The sequence below is a fragment of the Temnothorax longispinosus genome, chromosome 2 (genome assembly GCF_030848805.1).
Source record: "Temnothorax longispinosus isolate EJ_2023e chromosome 2, Tlon_JGU_v1, whole genome shotgun sequence".
NCBI classification, from domain to species: Eukaryota; Metazoa; Arthropoda; class Insecta; order Hymenoptera; family Formicidae; genus Temnothorax; species Temnothorax longispinosus.
In genome coordinates this window covers 20,247,320-20,266,450 of record NC_092359.1, presented here as the reverse complement: position 1 = coordinate 20,266,450, position 19,131 = coordinate 20,247,320, and the positions used below count along the sequence as shown (strand labels likewise).

The 19,131-nt window shown below is 32.0% G+C and overlaps 2 protein-coding genes across 3 annotated transcripts; one reads left to right on the top strand and one right to left on the bottom strand.

Moving 5' to 3' along the window:
* Positions 1-3,414: 3,414 nt before the first annotated feature.
* LOC139808599 (transmembrane protein 230) lies at positions 3,415-9,951 on the top strand. Of its 2 annotated transcripts, none has more exons than XM_071770756.1 (4): positions 3,415-3,575; positions 8,774-8,886; positions 9,066-9,188; positions 9,390-9,951. In XM_071770756.1, exons 1-4 carry the CDS (start codon positions 3,548-3,550, stop codon positions 9,525-9,527), a joined length of 402 nt encoding a protein of 133 aa, XP_071626857.1. In that variant the 5' UTR covers positions 3,415-3,547; the 3' UTR covers positions 9,528-9,951. The 2 variants fall into 2 exon arrangements, with proteins under 2 accessions (XP_071626857.1, XP_071626858.1); XM_071770757.1 differs by lacking the exon at positions 3,415-3,575 and adding an exon at positions 7,400-7,567.
* A 24-nt stretch (positions 9,952-9,975) lies between these two features.
* On the bottom strand, positions 9,976-19,113 carry LOC139808594 (uncharacterized). The gene is made up of 12 exons (XM_071770736.1): positions 18,882-19,113; positions 17,778-18,599; positions 17,424-17,699; positions 15,647-17,312; positions 14,871-15,474; positions 13,754-14,657; positions 13,165-13,407; positions 12,180-12,398; positions 11,669-11,851; positions 11,324-11,541; positions 10,985-11,140; positions 9,976-10,827 (listed from the first exon to the last, which is right to left on the bottom strand). Exons 2-12 carry the CDS (start codon positions 18,370-18,372, stop codon positions 10,621-10,623), a joined length of 5,271 nt encoding a protein of 1,756 aa, XP_071626837.1. The 5' UTR covers positions 18,373-18,599; positions 18,882-19,113; the 3' UTR covers positions 9,976-10,620.
* Positions 19,114-19,131: the final 18 nt, after the last annotated feature.

Sequence of the window (19,131 nt, the reverse complement as noted above, 5' to 3'; positions counted from 1 at the left end):
TGAGTCGATTCTTTCTCTCTCTCTTTCCCTCTCATTTCTGCCGAGAGAAAGAGAGAAAGAGAGCCGGACGTCGGTCGCGTCGCGAGCGAAGCGTTTTGCATGATGCACGGGCGATCGTGCCGCGCGCGTAAGGTGGGCCAAAGCGGCTCGTAAATTACAGGTACGAAGGTGGCACGAGAGATCGTTAAAAGCCGGCACACGCACACGAATGCCAAGTTCACGTTCCACGGACGAAACAGAATTTACAATCGCGGGGCCCTAACCCTCCGCGCTCTCTCGCGATTGTCACCCTATCGCGAATACAAACACGCGCGCGCGAGTGTCGGAACGGTAAACGCGAATCGCGGCTGAAAACACGCGATATTAATCGTGATATAACACGAGAGAGCTCGGTTATAATGTTGAATGAAAACCGGTGACGGGAGAACAATCGTGCACGCGTCCGCGCGTCATCGCGATGACGATGGGTGAGAAAGGCACGATTTCCGGAGCCCGTGGTGCGGCACGCTCGGTTTCTTCCTTGCGCAGAAACTACAGAGTCTCCCGCATTTTGCCTCTTTACCCCCCGAAAAACTTGCAGCGGAAGCTAGGGTCTTGCAGATCCAGCCGTCGCATAGGCGTCATAAATTTATGAAAAATTTTTATGGACGTATATATCGTTTCGGATCAATTTCTAAAACGGTTGATATTATTTCGTATTATGAAACAGAAGAATTTTTACCCATAAATAGATACTCTACGATCAATTACATTTTTAAAGTGGTACACGTGAACTAATTCAATAGTCAAGCGAAGCACCTACGTGCCCATGAAGAATTCTAAATGAGCGCTAAAATGAATTTATAATGAGTAAATTTCGAAGTACCACGTTTCTGGGAACGCCGTAGAAAATATTTCAATGTCGCGCACGTTTTCATTTAAACGTCGAAAATGCAACCACTTAGTAATTACTGTCCGTTTAGACTAATATGCTGTCGCTAAGTGGAAAACAAATTCAAGGAAAGAGATAAGTTCACGTATATGTCACTAGAGGCGATAAAAAAAATTGCATTTGCATTTTTTAAATAAAATAAAAATTATTTATACGCAAAATATTATAAAATACGTTTGATTAATAATTTGTCATGTGTATATTTGTACATAAAATGATATTTAAGCTCAACGCGCGATTAATGAAACATTTCGCATTTACCCTCTGCCATATTTTATATTGTAAATTTCGTAGCTCAATGTGATGCTTGTGTTCCTTTAAAATTAAATCATTATGCCGTATTATTAACCCTCCGTCATCCATCTGTTTCTGCTAACGCCGTCATTCACATGGGGCTTTTAAGTCCACCCTACTTTTATATTCTTTTATGTTCTGGGCTTTCAAAAAATCCTAAAAAATTCTGAATTAGTTGTCAACATCTCTACTACAATATATAATAGGTTTTAAAGTCAAATATTAAACTTTATTGTTTATACAAAGCGAAGTTTGAATATAAATGGGAAAAAATGGGAATTTGTTTGGAAATGTATAACTTTGCAACAAATAAATGTTAACAAAAGTGATTGCAGAATTTTGTACTTCAGACTATGACCTTTCAAAAGAATGTAGTCTAATTTGGGTCGACTCCAAAAAGTATAATTATTTTAACAAATAAAAATGGTGAAATTTTAGAGGGATTTATTCGTATGCTAAATACAGAGAAAAATAAAGTTTAACTTTTTTTTGCTTATATAGAAATAAACTTTTATTGTAAAAAATTGTTAGTTATATAAAATATCATTACAAATATAAAAGAAAATAATAAAAAGAAAGTAAAAAAGTATTGTATTGTTCGGCGTTTCTTTCCGTCATTTTGTAAATAATACTCTACTAATGATAGAAGTGCTTTAATTAGCAAAAACTATTAGAAATATAGTAAAAAACCGAAAAAAAAAAACAACATTTACTTACGTCGGTAAACACTAACGCCGTCATCCACATGGGTCCTTGCTCAAACACGCATTGACGGAAACCGCGGGCGTCACCGCGGCAGCGAAACCCCTCTACTGTCAACTTTCTTTAGGGGGGATGCCAAACACCGCCTCCACGAAGAAATGCGAGAAAGACATTTCACTTGGAGCTTTAAAGCCCCATATGACGAAGGGTTAATCGCGAGAAGAATTAGGAAATACGTTTATAAAAGATAAGACAAGCAAATGATTGCGCGTACAAATTTCTTTATCAATATAGTCATGCTCTTTTAAAATCGATGTTTCGCGTATATCTAATCAAAATAATAGTGAAATGTTATTAAGTTTAATTCAATTGGAGTCCGCGCATAGCACGCGACTTACACCATGAATGCTTGCCGCACTCGCTGTTCCATTTGCCCCACCCTTCTTCTCGTTTAATTACCATCCTCCGACGTACTATCGTAACTTTCTAATTCAAGACAAAGAGCGTTTTATGCATTTATGTGAGGCCGCGCTATAATTGTCCCACAAAATGTGGCCAGAGCGAATCCGTTTTACGGTGCAATATCACGAAAGGTTAAAACACGTATCTTGAAAACGTTATCCGGTCTCGTACTTATTGTAGCGTAAAACGGGAAAAGTAAAAGTAGATTATACATGGTGCGTTTTGTCTTTCAATTAAGTGTTTAGTGCATGTGAAAAACCATTGTACAAGACAATGTTTTTCCTTGATACATTAACAAGTTTAAAAATAGTACACTCGTAGTTAGATAACTTAAGAATGTCATAGAAGTGTTTTATTGTATAAAAATAAATTTAGAAACATTGAAAAGCACGTAATAATTTTATACATAAAGTGTTAACATGAAAAATATATTATAATCTTATTGTTTGAATACATTTTCCTTCAAAAAATAATATTCTTCATACAGAACTATACTTTATCAGATTAATAATCTTTTATTTCCAGTTAGTCGTTACATCAATAATTGAATCGATGAAAAATTTTGAAATTTAATAAAGTAACATACAGTAATAAAGTAAGATACAGTTTTTATATTCTAAAAGACATTTAAATTTTGATCAACGGCAATGCAGATACCGTCAGTAATATATAAATCTTTTACGCGAGATATGATCGTATTTCTTAATCAGATTTGACATCATCAGTTCACATAAAATCCTATCTAAATCAAACATTGCATAATACTTACTTCACACGAATGAACATCTTGTTTATTTATTCCAAAGGCGTCCTCTGTTCCAAAGTCTAACGTAAAAGCGGCAGAGGTAGCTCCCGATTCAATTTTACAACGTCGTCGATGAGATTCCGCTCTATTTCGTCCTTGATTTCGTCAACGATTTTCGTTGGCATTTATCGCGGAGGTAAACATGCTCGGCATTTACTGCGCATCGCGGGGCGCGATCCACCCTCGCCACGGTGCCGCACTGTCATCGGGCGTCGCGACGCAGAGGGTAAGGCACAGCCTCCTGCACTCTTCCAGATCGATCCGTCTGGCCGACGAGCAAAATCGCTAGGAAGTCTTCGAGGCCTAAAGTCTTGCTATGTCAACCGGCAACGGCACGTGCAACGTCGATCGCTATGTCAAGCTACCGGGGATCCATATTCGGTATGAGTAACTCTCGTTACGTGCGATTGCGATACGTGATTAATTATCAGCGATTACGCGAGCCGCGCGAGCGACTTTAACCTCGGAGTTCGTCTGTCAGTGAGTGATAACTATATAATAGTTCCTGTGTGCTGGATACCTTCCTCGTGACTTACTTTAACAAACAACTTTAATAAACAATTCGATTGATATCTACAATCGACCGGTTATTTTCCTTCTTGCGAACAAGATCGCGAGAAATTTTCACTCGAATCGATCGTGCAATATATTTTCGAATCACATCGAAGAGGATCTTTATTAATCGTTGATCTTTATCATATCTCCTTTTCGAGTTTTACCGTAATGAAATAACGATCGCGCGAACGGCTTAGAATTAAAGTCGAAGGATGCCACGTTGACACGATGTATATATAGTTAAGACCTCTGGTTTTTCCTCACTGCAGATATATTGAATTTCGATTTACTGATGCAGGATAATGAAAAGAAATTATTTCGTGCATTTTATCGTGGTATGCAGACGCAAAAACTATTTACTTCTATGCAATGCAAGAAAAAGATTTGTAATATAATATAATAATTTGTAATATAATATGGCTCTAATGAAAAAATAAAAGTCAAGAATAAAAGCAGAGCATAAAATAAATGCGGGAATGGAAATTCTACAAAATTCTATAAAAATATTGAAGAGCTGTTGAAACATTAAACCCAACATTAAACTTAACATTAAACCTAATATTAAATCTAAAAACCGCATGCATTGATCAAATTAACATTTGATATGATATTAAAAGAATTTCTATCTGTGGAGCGGCTAAAATATATTTAATGAATTTTTTTTCCAGTAAACGGTAAAGTTTTTATGATTGATCTTTTTTGGGGAATTATTTGATAATTCCCCAAAAGATATCGTCGATTTAGTTTGTAAGTGACTGTTTTAGCACATTGATTTTATTACAGATCGAAACGTTTGTCACATTATTTATTTAAATTTATAACACATTCTTAGCATATACATCTAGCTTGGTTCGTTAGCCCCTTTTGTCTCCTTTGTTTTTAATTTTTCCCTAAACCCTAACCTGTTGTTATAAAAAGATATATTTTAAGAAGCAAATATCCAAATAAGAAAATTGAAACTCTTGTTGTTATGTATTTACTCTTGAACAACATTTCAATACATCTCCAGTAAATAGTTCCTCGTGGGTTTTATATCATATAGGTATATTAAATAGGTTTTATATGGACTTTCAATATATTTTAGGCTGTAGAGGCAGTTCATATTTGTAAAGAGCTAACGGTACTTTACTAGCTATTTACAGCTATTACAAGTACTTGCAGCTATTTACGCCGAACAATAAGTGGTTTTCGTTCGTTGACAATGTAGTTATAAATAGCCTATATTTCTGTCTTTATATCTTCAATAGAATATGGCTGGTTCTTTACAATTAAATCATTTGGTGAAATTTAAATTAGATCATAAATCAACTTTCCTTGACCTTTCCCTCCTAAACAGCTTGTTCTCCTTTTAAGATTTTTAAATTCATGCGTTTTCTACCTGGCCAATGAATTCCTTTTCTTATATACTACATCATCATGTGATTTAGTATATGTATAGCATATTTTTATTGTTGCCATCGTTTATGTACGTCGTGATTTTATGCCGTATTTTTCTTTTTCCCCACACTGCCGAAATGATTCCTAAAGTATTTTTTGTCCTGCTGTGCCCCATAATAAAACGTTCAAATTCTTCGGATTTAAAAATCACTTCGGAAAGAAGAACATGTTTTATATACAAACTTGATTTTATTGTAAGTCTAATATTTTGTTGCTGTGTTTTTCTATTAGACTTGTAACTCTAAAACACAGCAACAAAAATCCTCTTTTTTTTCCATTTCCGGATATACATAATTTTGATGATGGAAAAATTCCCAACTTGTGAATTTTTCTCTTTTTCCTCTTCGACCGTCGAAAAGGTCAGAAAAGTTCATATATTACTTTGGAGGCAATGTAAATTTGTTCAAAACTGGGATAATATAAATTCGACAGAAATTCGTTGCATAAATTCTACATCTCGCAAAACAAATTTACGCTACTTATTCCAACACCCAATATTCTCATCGCTAGAGTAAATCAACAATTTATTTCAAATGTTTTGTTTATTAATGAATCTGAATTTATTATCGGAATATATCCGCAAAAGCATTGCAATACTATTCCAATCCACGAGCGCTAGCCTTAAATTTATTTTGTTTTTGCATGTTTTACAGATCGGATCATTGATAGCAGAAAATACAACGAAAAAATTTATTATGCGATATGCACGCATATGATCGAGAATGATATTTTCGTCATTCTTTATTTTCAGCTTTTCTGCAAATGTGTACTTACACTTTGAGCGCTAGATGTGCTATACTTTGTCTTATACTTTGTCTCACAGTCCAACGATTTCTTTGAAATAAACGTTTTCTTTGCCTTTCTAGATATGTACGTGTTATTGTGATCTTTTACGGTCCATTTCCGAAGAATTTTCGTATGCATTACTTGAAGTGTGAAAGCGTTCTGCTCGCTCATTTTCTTAGTGACAAACTGTTCGAATATTTTTTTTGACCGTTAAAACTGCTATTAAATCTAAATATATTAGGGGAAGAATGTCTATATAAAGGAATAGTATATAGAGGATTAAATCCCTTGTTAGGGCAAGGACAAACTTAGATATGGGTCTACCTTTGTGGGAAAATGATAATAGGGAACGACAAATCACCAATTTCTGCGGAAAGAGAGATTCGGACATTCCATTCACTTGTAAATTTTACAAGTATCACCAAAATATTTTAAGGACATATTTTTAAGATCTAAAACTTGAAAAAATGCGAAAAAAAATCTTTTTATATATAATTATATATAAGATATGTTTATTTCATATATATATATAATATATAGATGTTTCCTCTCTCTCTCTCTCTCTCTCTCTCTCTCTCGTATAATTTCTGTTCTGTTAATAAAAAGAATTGAAAGGATAATTATAATTATCGCATTGGTTTTTTATGAAAGTGAAGTTTGAGGTAATGAAAAAAATTGCCCATATTATAATTATATATAAATGTAATAATCGTACATAAAATATGATTACATGTATGTGATCATATATATAAAATATAATTTAGTCGCAATTTTACTTTTTAAAGAAAAACAATGCAAAAGCTGTTTTTAAAATTATTTTTCAATTATTCTTATTATTTTTCTTATTTATACGGACAACTCGACGGACAGAGATTATGCAAGAAAAAGAATTTTGTATATGTATAATTATAGATTTTTACACATATACTTATTTCTATATAAAAAATGTTTATCGAGTGCCACAGAGGCACATGTTAATTATATTTGATAATAGAACGACTTACAATTTTAGTCCTAATCCGAATTATTAATTATCTTGTTTGATTAATTAATTTGGTATTAGTTGGTTTCCATTTACATCTAAAACTCAGATAATTCTCACTTGTGATGTCATTCTGTCTTTATTATTCATTAATTGCCAAAAAGGGATAGAACGGACGTCACAAGTGAGAATTATCTGAGTTTCGATGTAAATGGACAGCACCTATTAATTAAATCCTAACGAAATAAATGTCTTAAATATATAATTCTGTTGTTTCATCGTTCGATTTCCCGTCTCATACATATTTGCCGAGATTTCGTCCCTCTTCGCAATCATTCGCAAATTACATTCTCGTTCAATTTTAATTAGTTAACACTCGCGGTCGTAGATAGCAGCGGCGGACAGTAAATATAAGTGTCGCCATCTTCGAACAATACGACGAATCATTCTTATCTTATGTGCGTAAGGTGTGTTATTTTTGTTACTTGTCTCGCGAGTCGCGACAGTGATACTATACGTTTGACGTAACGCTTCCTGACGACGACGTAGTGTACAGTTTTGTTTACGAAAGGACCTCTTTAACTCATGAACATGAGCACCGCGAGATAATTCGGTAATTACGTTTATTCAACATAAAACAATACATGCACGAGCAAAGAAATCTCCGGCACTTGCGACGCTACGTCAAAACTGAAGAGAAGGGAAAAAAAGATAGAGAGAGGGGGAAATAAAAAGATTGATCTTGTTTTATTTTTAAGTAGCTCGACATTTAACTGTGTACAGTGTATATAATTCCTTAAGAAACGTGTCGTCTTCTGATGTTTACACGATCAACATAATTGGATTTGCGACTACGTACTTAACTGCATCTTGCTCGATAGGCTAGCGTTCTCGCTTTTCCAACGCTTCATCTCAGTTATATACCGTGGACGACACTTCCGAGTTGAATCTCTAAATGCTCGACGGAAAGAAAAGCCTTTCGCTTGTCTGCACTTTAACCCGTCGAGATTAATATCGTACAGATGTCGTTCGAGTAATTAATTCAACATGCATAGGATTAACGTAGGTCAACGCTGGTCAGGGGCGTCGGGGCTCTCGAGTCCTCTTCTAACTAGAGTCCCTCGAGTAAAGAGTTTTTCGTCCACCGTCCACCATTTTCAGACCAACTGCGGAGCGCTTTTCAAAAACGTTCAAGTCAGTTTGGTATCTATGCAGTTTACTGATAGAAAAATTTTAATTCGCTAGTTTATATGTATATAAATATTATTATTGCTATAATAAATCTGTAAAAAGATAACAGTAGAACATGCAATTTCTTCGTAGCTATTATAGTCTGAAACATAAAATAGTTCAATAAAAAATTGTCTAATTCTCACTTGAGACGTTCTATCTCTGGGCAATGTAATTAAGCGTTGAATACGAAAATTGTACGCTTGGATTTGTTAAACAAAGCGAGATGATTCGATGCGCAAGTTGTCATTTAATTTAATTCATTGAACGTGTTTATTGATATGATATATATGCCGATTATTGCAAAAAACCAAGCTGTTTATACATATACGCAAATGGAAATGTAAATTTTGTCAGAAAAGCCACATTTGCCTACATTTCCATTTTTTTTTCTTTTTTAATATTCGACACACAATACTGGGGTATATTAAATGAATGAATGAAATTATTGCAGGTGGATTATTAAATAAATTATATTTCAGTACGAAGGTATAGCTGCGCTAAAGAATACTAATTAAAGTTTTAAAAGCTTCATAAAACAGGAAGTATTATTCACAACAGATAATAATGGAATGATTTTGTTTTTCAGACTATATCCATAAGTCGAGTATGTGCAGGAAAAAAGTTCGGAGTGACAGACAATTTGACAACGTGGATTATACACAGCTTACGGAAACCGATAATGGTTTCTTTGATTCACAGGTGGGTAAAAAACAATGTGACAAATCAGCATCATAAAATATAGTTTCTTTGCGTTGTTATTGCGCTTGAGAATTTATTATTTAATACCTCAATTTAAATCTTTATTAATTACATTTAAAACGTTGTGTTTCGTACAAGCATTGCGTTATCCGTAAAAGTGATACTTTCTTTTATTTCAGTTTGTAAGCCCACCAGTGAAGATACCATGGAAGGCTATTACGTTAGCAGCCCTCCTATTCGTTGGAGGAACCATTATGCTCATTATGGGAAGCTTGATTGTGAGTGGGCACATCGACTCGAAAGTAAGATTTATTTTTATATAAAATTGTAATTGTACTGTGATGTCTTTCAAGTAGTAATTTTGCGCATGTATGCAAGTATGAGAGATGATCTTATGTAGTATATTCAGTATAATCTGTAAGTTTAGCGATACACGTACTGATTACTGACAGCATCTGTCGAAATCACGCGTTATTAAAATAAAAATTCTGTTTACGTTACAGTATTCAGATCGGATGTGGCCAGTGATAATTTTAGGGGCCTTGATGTTCATACCTGGGGCTTATCACATGAGGGTAGCTATTCTAGCGTATCAGAAAGTACCTGGTTATTCTTTTGACGATATACCTGAGTTTGATTAAGATTTATGCATACGTGCACACAGTACTTATTTATTGACTCTATTTTTAAAAAAATCAATTTAATGATGAGAAATCTTTTGTTCATATAGTAGATTGCATAAAGAATATATTTCGTGCTGGGGTATTTTGTATAGAGTTAAAGTAGCGAAATGAAACACATTTTTAGCAACTTATGACTATTACCACTGTGTTCCTTTACAAAATATCTTCTTTACATTTACGCAAATATAAAAAAAAAAAACTACAATGCAATGTTGTTATCAAAAACGTGATAAAAATAATTTAAAAATAAATTCGTCTATATTTATAAAAACAATTGTGATCAAAATACAGCATTTATTACGAAATGTTGGAATTACATAATATGTTTTCATGTTTGTATTATTTTCTCAGACCTGATAAATATATATCTATGTAAATTAATTACCATGTGTACAGAATTTTTTAAATTTACTTTTTTATATATTTGTTTATTACGTATAATTTTATACATACAAGGTAAATAGATAATCGTGTGATAAAAATTTATATATAAAATTGACAATTGTGATGGTATAACATATTTGTATGCTACATGATAAAACGATTGATAAAGTCACAAAAATATAAATGTCTGTAATATAAAAAAAATAAAAATTAATAAACAAATCTTTAGTGCTTCTCTTTACAACACATTTTAAATGTCATGTCACATAATACAGAAATAAAAAATTGTAAATAAAATCTATGGAAATCGTAAATATATTTTCTAAACATTTTGCGCGCACGATTTTCATTACTATTTTTATTAAAGTCTGAAGTCTGGTCTAAAGTTTTCTGTTAAAGCCTGATTAAACCATTGTTGAGCTTTTAATCAAACTAATCATAGTATGTGTATATAGCGTAAATATATATACTTGGCATTATAAATTTTTTTTGTCACTATGAGGATGTTAGATTTTAAGAGGATAGAGTATCTCATTTTTCGATACTTTCTCTCTTTCTCTTTTTTAACATTGAAACAATTAATATTAGTTGATATTAATAAGTAGGTATTAATGTTGTGTTACTTGATCTCGTAATGCACTACTGCTCGAGAATAAGAAGTATGATATTAATTACAATGTTCGGTTTTTAAATAATTTATGATACTTTTGCTTTGTAATTTATATATTCTACCTTTCCTGCTAGACATTAATACTAAAGGTGGATCAAATCGAGTTTTCAAAACGTTTCTGATTAATGTCCTTAAGTTCGTAATAGCTTTATTATTGTAATAGTTCTGCAATTCCGCGCAATACAACTGCTCAGTATATTTTATCTGTAAATTAAAAACATAAAATGTGTGATTGAAATATATTATAAATAATTATAAAATAGAAAGGATATTGTTAGTCGTATTGATTAGTATGCCAGATATGTAAAATGTTTTAAACATAATTTGTAAGAATCTTATTTATAAAAAAAAATGTGCTTACCTCCAGGATAAGGTATACTTTGATACTTTGAGGTTTAGCAAACTCAATCGCATGTCCAAAATTTATCATAAGATTTTTTAACAATTGCAGAAATATAAGATATATTTCTTCTTCTGTCAAATCATTATTTATAATGATGTATGTTACTGGCCACAACTATATTGCGAATGTATAATAAATATATTCGTATTAAGTAATTTAAGAATTACAAGTGTTAAGAAAAAAGTATATACAAAAATATATTAAATATATCAGAGGAAAACATCGTTCATAAGTTGATTAGAGTTATATTCTATTTTGATTATATTAATGTGTAAATAAAGTTAAATACATATTTACCTTCATTGTTGGGTAGACACCTATGCCTTCTGCGTAATTATATATCTGTCTGGCTAGACCTTCGTCCAGGTGAGTTAACGTTGCGATTAGCGCACGACACGTTGTTGTACTTAACGCAAAAGTATATTTAAGTATTAAGTTAGCCATCTCTATGATTAAATTCGTGTCTTTTTTTGACAAAGATAATATTATTAATTTCTCCACGTAACAAGATAAATCTAAAAAGGTAAAGGATAAATTTTATTGCTATGAACGTTATTAAGAACATAATATAATTATAATTAATTTACGGTATAAATATGATAATAAATCGCGAGAATATGTGCATATAAAATTCTACTTTACCTATTGGGTAATACTGACTGTATTGATCTTTAAGTAAAAATTGGAAAATAAAGACGGCATGTTCAATAAATTCATTACAAAATGAATCCAATAAGATGTGCATTATTTTGTTCCGTACACGCTCATCGCTAATGGTACTTTTAACATACCACTTATCGCGACTAGTACATATAATATTTTGGTCTGAAAAAATTAATACAGGTAAATAATGTATTAATATGAGAAATAACGATAAAAAAAAAAATGACTTAAAATATATTTCGTATGTCAATTTATATATATACATACATATATATATATATATATATATATATATATATATATATATAAATTGACAACGAATTAACATTAATTCGTTAAAAATCAATTATATTTAATGTCAAATAATTTTATATTAAGAGTATTTGTGGATATTTTTTTTATGTTTATTGCCAATATTTTCCACTTATTATTATTTATATGTATATTAAAATTTCTGAAAGAACAATCGATCTTTGCAAAGTAAACTCACATTTAAGTAAATCATATGCTTTTATGACCTCTTTGTTAGCTAAGTAAATTTCAGCTGTTAGCAAGAAATACTCGGCATTGTATGGTAAATTATACATATGAAGTGATTGAATCAACCATAATGCAAGCCCCCAGGCCTCCTTGTCCACTAAATTGGTCAAAATGTCTAATCCTATTTCAAATAATATTTTACCCAGAATGTTGAAGGTACCCATTTGGACTGAAAAGTCCAAATAATATACGAATTAGGTAAAATTGTAAATAAAATTTGTAGCCTAAAATTCATTAATATTTTATTTATTTCATTATAATACGTTATACAACATGTGATACATAAAATATATCTGATACATACACCGTAAGTTATTCAATCAATAAAGAATATTTTTTCATAACATTAAATGAAAAATATATTTTAGAATATCATTATGCCAAAAATATTGTAACTGTTAGTATAAAATTATATCTTTTGTCATATATAACTCTTGATACTTAAAATCTACAAAATAATATATATTACATGCATTAGTTTATACACAGTAAAAAATTTAATGTCCCAGAAAGTCCACTCTAAATTTTGTGTTAAAATAACTCATTCATCGTGTTATTTTTTACATTTAGAAATGTTATATCGACATTTTTTAGTCGATATAACATTTCTAAATGTAAAAATTAACACGATAAATGAGTTATTTTAACACAAAATTTAGAGTGGACTTTCTGGAACATTAAATTTTTTACAGTGTATATAAGTTGTATTTCTATATATGCATAGTAATAAGTTTGTAGATGTACAAGTTGGTCGTCATCACATTATAAACTACTTGATCAACAATATGAAATATGAACAATGAGGAGAAATAAAAGCATTTCAATAAAGTAAGTATGTACTATATAGTACAGTGTATAGTATATGTTATAGTATAATACAACCTATATTATTTAATATCTCAGGTATTTCGTGCGTTATTTAAAATATTTGTTACCTGTACGACGTATGATGTTTGCTAAGTGGTACTCTGAACGTTTTACCTCTGTTCGAAGTATACTACAACAAGAGCGAACAAATAACGTAGTTTCATCTTGCATTTCTGAATAATTTTTTAAGATATTAATAACATAATCATAATCTTGATGTAGAAGTCCCTTCTTAAATCTCTCTAAATCCACATAAAATTTCCAAAGATGTTTATGATCTCTATAAGCAGATCGTGCTTCGGATAAATCATCTACAAAAAATAGACAAATAAGTAAATATATACACACACACACACACACACACACACACACACACACACACACACACACACACACACACACGCACGCACGCACACACACACACACACACACACACAGAAAAAAACGATGTACTACCACCAGCATTGGACTCATTAAAAATAATTTTGTTAATTCAATCACTGTTGTTAGCTAATGCTGTCAATACATCATTTTTTCCATGTACATATATAAAATAGTTGTATGTTTGAAGGATTTGTTATAGAAAAGATATGTGTATGCATGCGCGCGCGCACATACACATATTCTTTCATAGCCAACAATAAAATGAATAATTACCGATAAGTCGCAGTGTATAACTTTCCCCGTTCACTTTGGCTATATGGTCCTCATTTTCATTTGTACTTTTATCTATAAAAGTACTACTGCGTTTCGGAGATTCTATCTGTGATCCATTTCCATCGGGAGAAGCAATAGTTTCCGATAACCTTTCTCCAAAATTTTGAACCAATACCGCAGGAGGATGAGAAGATTGAGAAGCAATAGTTTCCGATAACCTTTCTCCAAAATTCTGAACCAATACCGCAGGGGGATGAGAAGATTGAGAAGCAATAGGTTCCGATAAGCTTTCTCTAAAATTCTGAACTACTACCGCAGGAGGATGAGAATTGTTTGCAGTTTTACCAGCCACTAAGCTTTTAAAGTGTTCTATCACGTTTTTGTCCAATGTTGATAAACGAACTTTTCTTATCAAGTTATCATTAACATCTTGAATATCAGTGAATTTTTCATTCAACATGCATTCAACCAATATCTTCTGGATAATATGTTGTGGTATTATGTCCGGTGACACTTTCAAAATTAAAGTTCTCACAGTATTCCAATATTCATTCGGTTTGATGTTTTTTTCAATACATCTTAATATGTTTGTAAGATTGTTTGAATTTGTAATCGGCGTAATGTAGTCCACCAAACGATCCACGATTGTTTTTAAAGACATTTGTCTATTCAATAACTCTGTAATAGTATTATTTGTGATGTAATTCTTTGTAGATAGCGTTAATAATTCCCCCGTATGAAACATTCGGTACATAGTCAAAATTTGGTCAATAGTTAATTTCTGTAATGACTTAGAATATATCATTCTGCACAAAAAACTATAGCCAGACTCTAATGTCTCTTTCATCGTATCTAGTATCGCTCCAGAATCTTCCGAGTAAATTCCATTAACGAGTTCCTGCAACTAAAAATGAGATCAAGTTAGTATACAAATGGTTATATGCAGGGGTAAAAGCCATAGTGGTGTAAGTCAAATTTTTTCAAATATTTATATATTGTATAGGTTGCATCTATGCACACAAGTCAATATTTTAAAAAATTTAACTTACACACTATGGCTTTTACCTCTCCATGTACAAGAAAGTAAAATAATAGAGTATAAAATAAGTGTACTTACGTCGTGCATGTATCTACAGTATCCTTGGTTGTAACAGATACCTCTCTTCAATAGCGTATAACAATATCCATTGACAAGGCTAGGAATTTTGTTCTTAATATTTTTTCTCACCCATTGAGATTTTACCATTTCTATATTTTGGATAAGTGGTGGTATTTTTGATACAGTTTTAATTTCAGGTACACAATCTGTAGTCCGTCTCAATTGATTGTTAAATTCCCTTTTTGTCTCATCAGTTTTATTCCATTCTTCTGTATCATCTTCTTCAAATTTTTCATATTCTTTGTTAAATTCTGTTGCGTTCTGTTTTATATACTTATTAAAACTGCTAGTAGTCATTATATATGGTACATCAGAATGTAAAGATTTGCTTGGTTCGTTTTGTTCACTTAAAAATGTAGACGTTGCACGTGGTACATCAGAATGTAAAGATTTGCTTGGTTTGTTTTGTTCATTTAAAAATGTAGACGTTACACGTGGTACAGCAGAATGTAAAGATTTGCTTGGTTTGTTTTGTTCATTTAAAAATGACATCACTTGTGGTACATTAGAATATAAAGATCTCCTTGGTTTGCTTTGTTCACTTAAAATTGCATTTTCAGAGCTGTAAGAACAAATAAATTTCTAATTATTAAGAATATTGTAACTTACATACAATAGATATTATTAAATTGCAAAATATGTCCATTAAAAAAATTATTAACCTTTTAGAAAGTTACAAAATATTAATAATATAATATTAAATTCCGTCAAATTTGTTTCCAATTTATACTTACAGATTTGTATCAAATGATTCTGCAAACAGAGAAATGCAATCGTCATCATCATCATCATCATCATCATCATCATTATCATCATCATCATCATCATCATCTTTATCTTTATTTCCGCCAGTTGTATATTTCTTTCGTATATTAGTATCTTCATAAATACTTTTATCTATTTGATTTATATGTTGCGTTTCTTTCGGTGAGCTAGGACAATCCATGTGATTGCTGCAAACTAGATCCGTTTGAATATCTTTCTCTTTATCCAAAGTTTTACTAGAAACTGGTTCTTCATCGAAAAAGAGTCTTCTGCAAAATTTCTTGTTTTTCATTGTACTTGTTGAAGCACTTATATCATTTTCATTGTTTAAATCTATTTGCTTAGACTCTACATTATTTTTATTATTTAACTTATCTTCAGATGTAGATAGTTTGGGAGATGGTTTTGATCTTTTTTTATTCAAACGTTCACGTAAGTCTTGCTCTGTTTTTTGCTCTTTGGAATTATTTTCTTCGACTATATTTGATTCTAATGTTACCGTTGTATCGCTATTTGAAAATTCATTAAATTCTTGACTTAATGATTTAGCACATGCTGCATTATTCTGCTGCCAAGTCGTTCTATTTAATCTCCTTTTTGAGATCAAGTTCATATGTATAGTATCTTCTGCTTTACGCTTTCGATTTTGTCTTATAAGTTTCTCTTTGTTGACAAGTATTAATGATCCGTTGACATTAAAGCTTTCATCTACATCCATAAGATTTGAAGTGTTCTTGTTTAAAATGCTTTTATCAAAATTTTTGTTACATTTTTTATCACCTTGTAATATATTACTTTCATGTTCATCATCTAATTTATTTGATTGTTCTTGGTGATTCAAAGTATAATCTTCATAAGTTGTTTTACTATCAGTATCATTAGCATTTACATTATTATGATTGTTATTTCTTAATTCTATCAAAGAATCATTTTTATGATCTATTTTTGTACCGTGTAGTTTCTTATTATCTATATTTTCATTTCTTAAATTAATGCTATTAAGAGCTGATGTAGACTCTGACATGTCTAACATATCCATTGATCTATTTATTTCAGATGTATAATGTTCTTTTTTTCTGAGAATGTTTGTGGATCCAAGTGTGTTATCATTATCAACGCAAGAAACTTGCTTCAAATTGCTATTAGTATTATATCTATCTTGTTCTAGAAAAACTTGTTTAGAAAAACTATTCTGTAAGCTCTTATCACTCATGTTTACTTTCATAATTTTTACAGTACCTTTTGGTAAAATATGATTTCCAGTTATTTTTGGTAGTTTCTTTTTGTTATTATTTGTCTTATTTGCACATTGTTTTTTATTACATGTTGTAAGAAACTCAGACAGTACCGTAGTACCATTAGTCTCGGGCGCTGTTGAACAGATGGGTTTGGAAACAAATGCTTCTGAAACACCTGTTACCTGCATAGTACTATCTGTAGTCAGAGATGTATCGCTCGATTTCGTTCTCGCATAGATTTCTTTTTGATCTTGGCTTCCATTTATGTTATTATATGTGGTCAAAACATTGTCAGAAAGATTCGCGTTTTTAGATTTAAAATTTGTCTTAACGTCTTCAGATGTTCCAGAAAATTTATTTTCTACGTCTTCCGTATTATTTGTATTTGGGAATACATCTAAAAAGATAAAGTGCCCTTTTAATAGATTTCTTAAACTAAATTTTTAGAGATGTATTTTGCTTCTAAAACATTATCAAACGTAAAATTAATAGCAGATTAATATTATACCTTTAACGCTTTTATTCTTTCCAATGTTCAAAGGAAAGTGTTCCAGTTTTACTTTGCAAACTGCTCCACCAGCAATAGCAGCTTTATATAAGGTATCATTATTATGCTTTTTGATGGAGTAACATTCTGTATTCGACTTCTGTGGAGCTTCCACCGGATGAGCTTCATTGGATATCTCTTGCATCTTGCTATTATAATCAGTAACAGTTAAAGTTTTTGCATCCAAATAAGTATCACCATCAGAGTCGAAGTTAACCGATTCCAAACTAGTACCTACTTTATATTAAAAAAAATAGATAAAATTTTACACATCGCAATACATAATACAACGTAAATAAGTTCATCATATGTTACCTGATTTATCGACGTATTTTCTTTCAGATCTATCTTTCTTCCCTTTTGTTGATTTTTTCTTATTACGACGGCTTTTATTATTTACTGGCACAATCTTCTCTTGTGTGAGACTGCAATACGTGTTCGAAGATACGCTAGATATTTGGTCATAACTTTTATTCGAAAGTGACTTAATACTAGTATCACGTTTTAATTGCTGCTTTTGTGCTACAAATCCCGGTTGAATTACTTTAGGACACCGATTGTACGACACGTCGTTTAAAAGTTTAAGATTTGTACATTCTTCGTTTTTCTTTTCAGTAAATTTTTTCAAACAACTTCTTGTTATACGAGTAGTTTCATCCGCTGTATTATCTTCCCGCACATTATCCTTTAACATCCAATTAGAATTTTTAGGTGTATTAATACATGGTGACGAATGTTCTAACTCTTCTTTTTTCTTTTCAGAGAAACGCAATTGGTAACGTTGAACTAGATCTTTATCTACAGCAATGTTATGCAACACAACCATACACTTAGGAAGGTCTTTCAACGCTTCTAACTTGTCATTACTTTTTGCCCGTGCATTTTTCCTGTCTTTTGTCTTTTTTGCCATTCTGTTTGATTAACTACTAATACATACGTTGGTGCTAATGCTTTATGAAAACCAGTTTTCAATATATCTTCACTGTCAATAGTAATAAAATCCTTTAAGCGTCTAACTTGACCAACGCATATCTTCATCGCTCTAGATCTTCGAGAAACGTCGTTTACATATTATTCTTCACGTTATACAGCCGAACATCGTGCGTGGTGAGCATCGCGGATACAGTATAAATCAACCTAATGGAAATATATCCAGCATTTAATAAACGAGGCAAGATCCATGGCATTTTACACATCAACAATTCACATGGACACGGACGTTGTGCGAAAAACTACACGGTGGCCCGACAAGAAAGAGATACATCGGGGGGAATATCAGATTACAAGGTAAGCGGCCATTAGACCCTTTTATCCTCTCTCTCTCTCTCTCTCTCCACGATAATCAACAAGTTAATCCTCCTCGTTGTGCAGTTCTTCACACACCCCAATCAAGTACATCAACACGATTATTACTCTTACATCTGTTTATCCGCATCCAGAAACGTGCGTATACGCACATCACGTGCGTGTATTTCTCGGCCCAGAGACGGTCTTCCAGAGGCTGATAAAGGTGCCACGAGCTTTACGCTAATCGGTCGCGGACCAATTCGCAATGAAGTCCCGCCGCCACGCCGGTTCGCCGCGAAAATATTCAAGTTACTGGCTTCGAGAATCGCAAGCATTTGTATCGATATATCCAGCGACGTTGGCGCCGCCAATTTACGCGTAC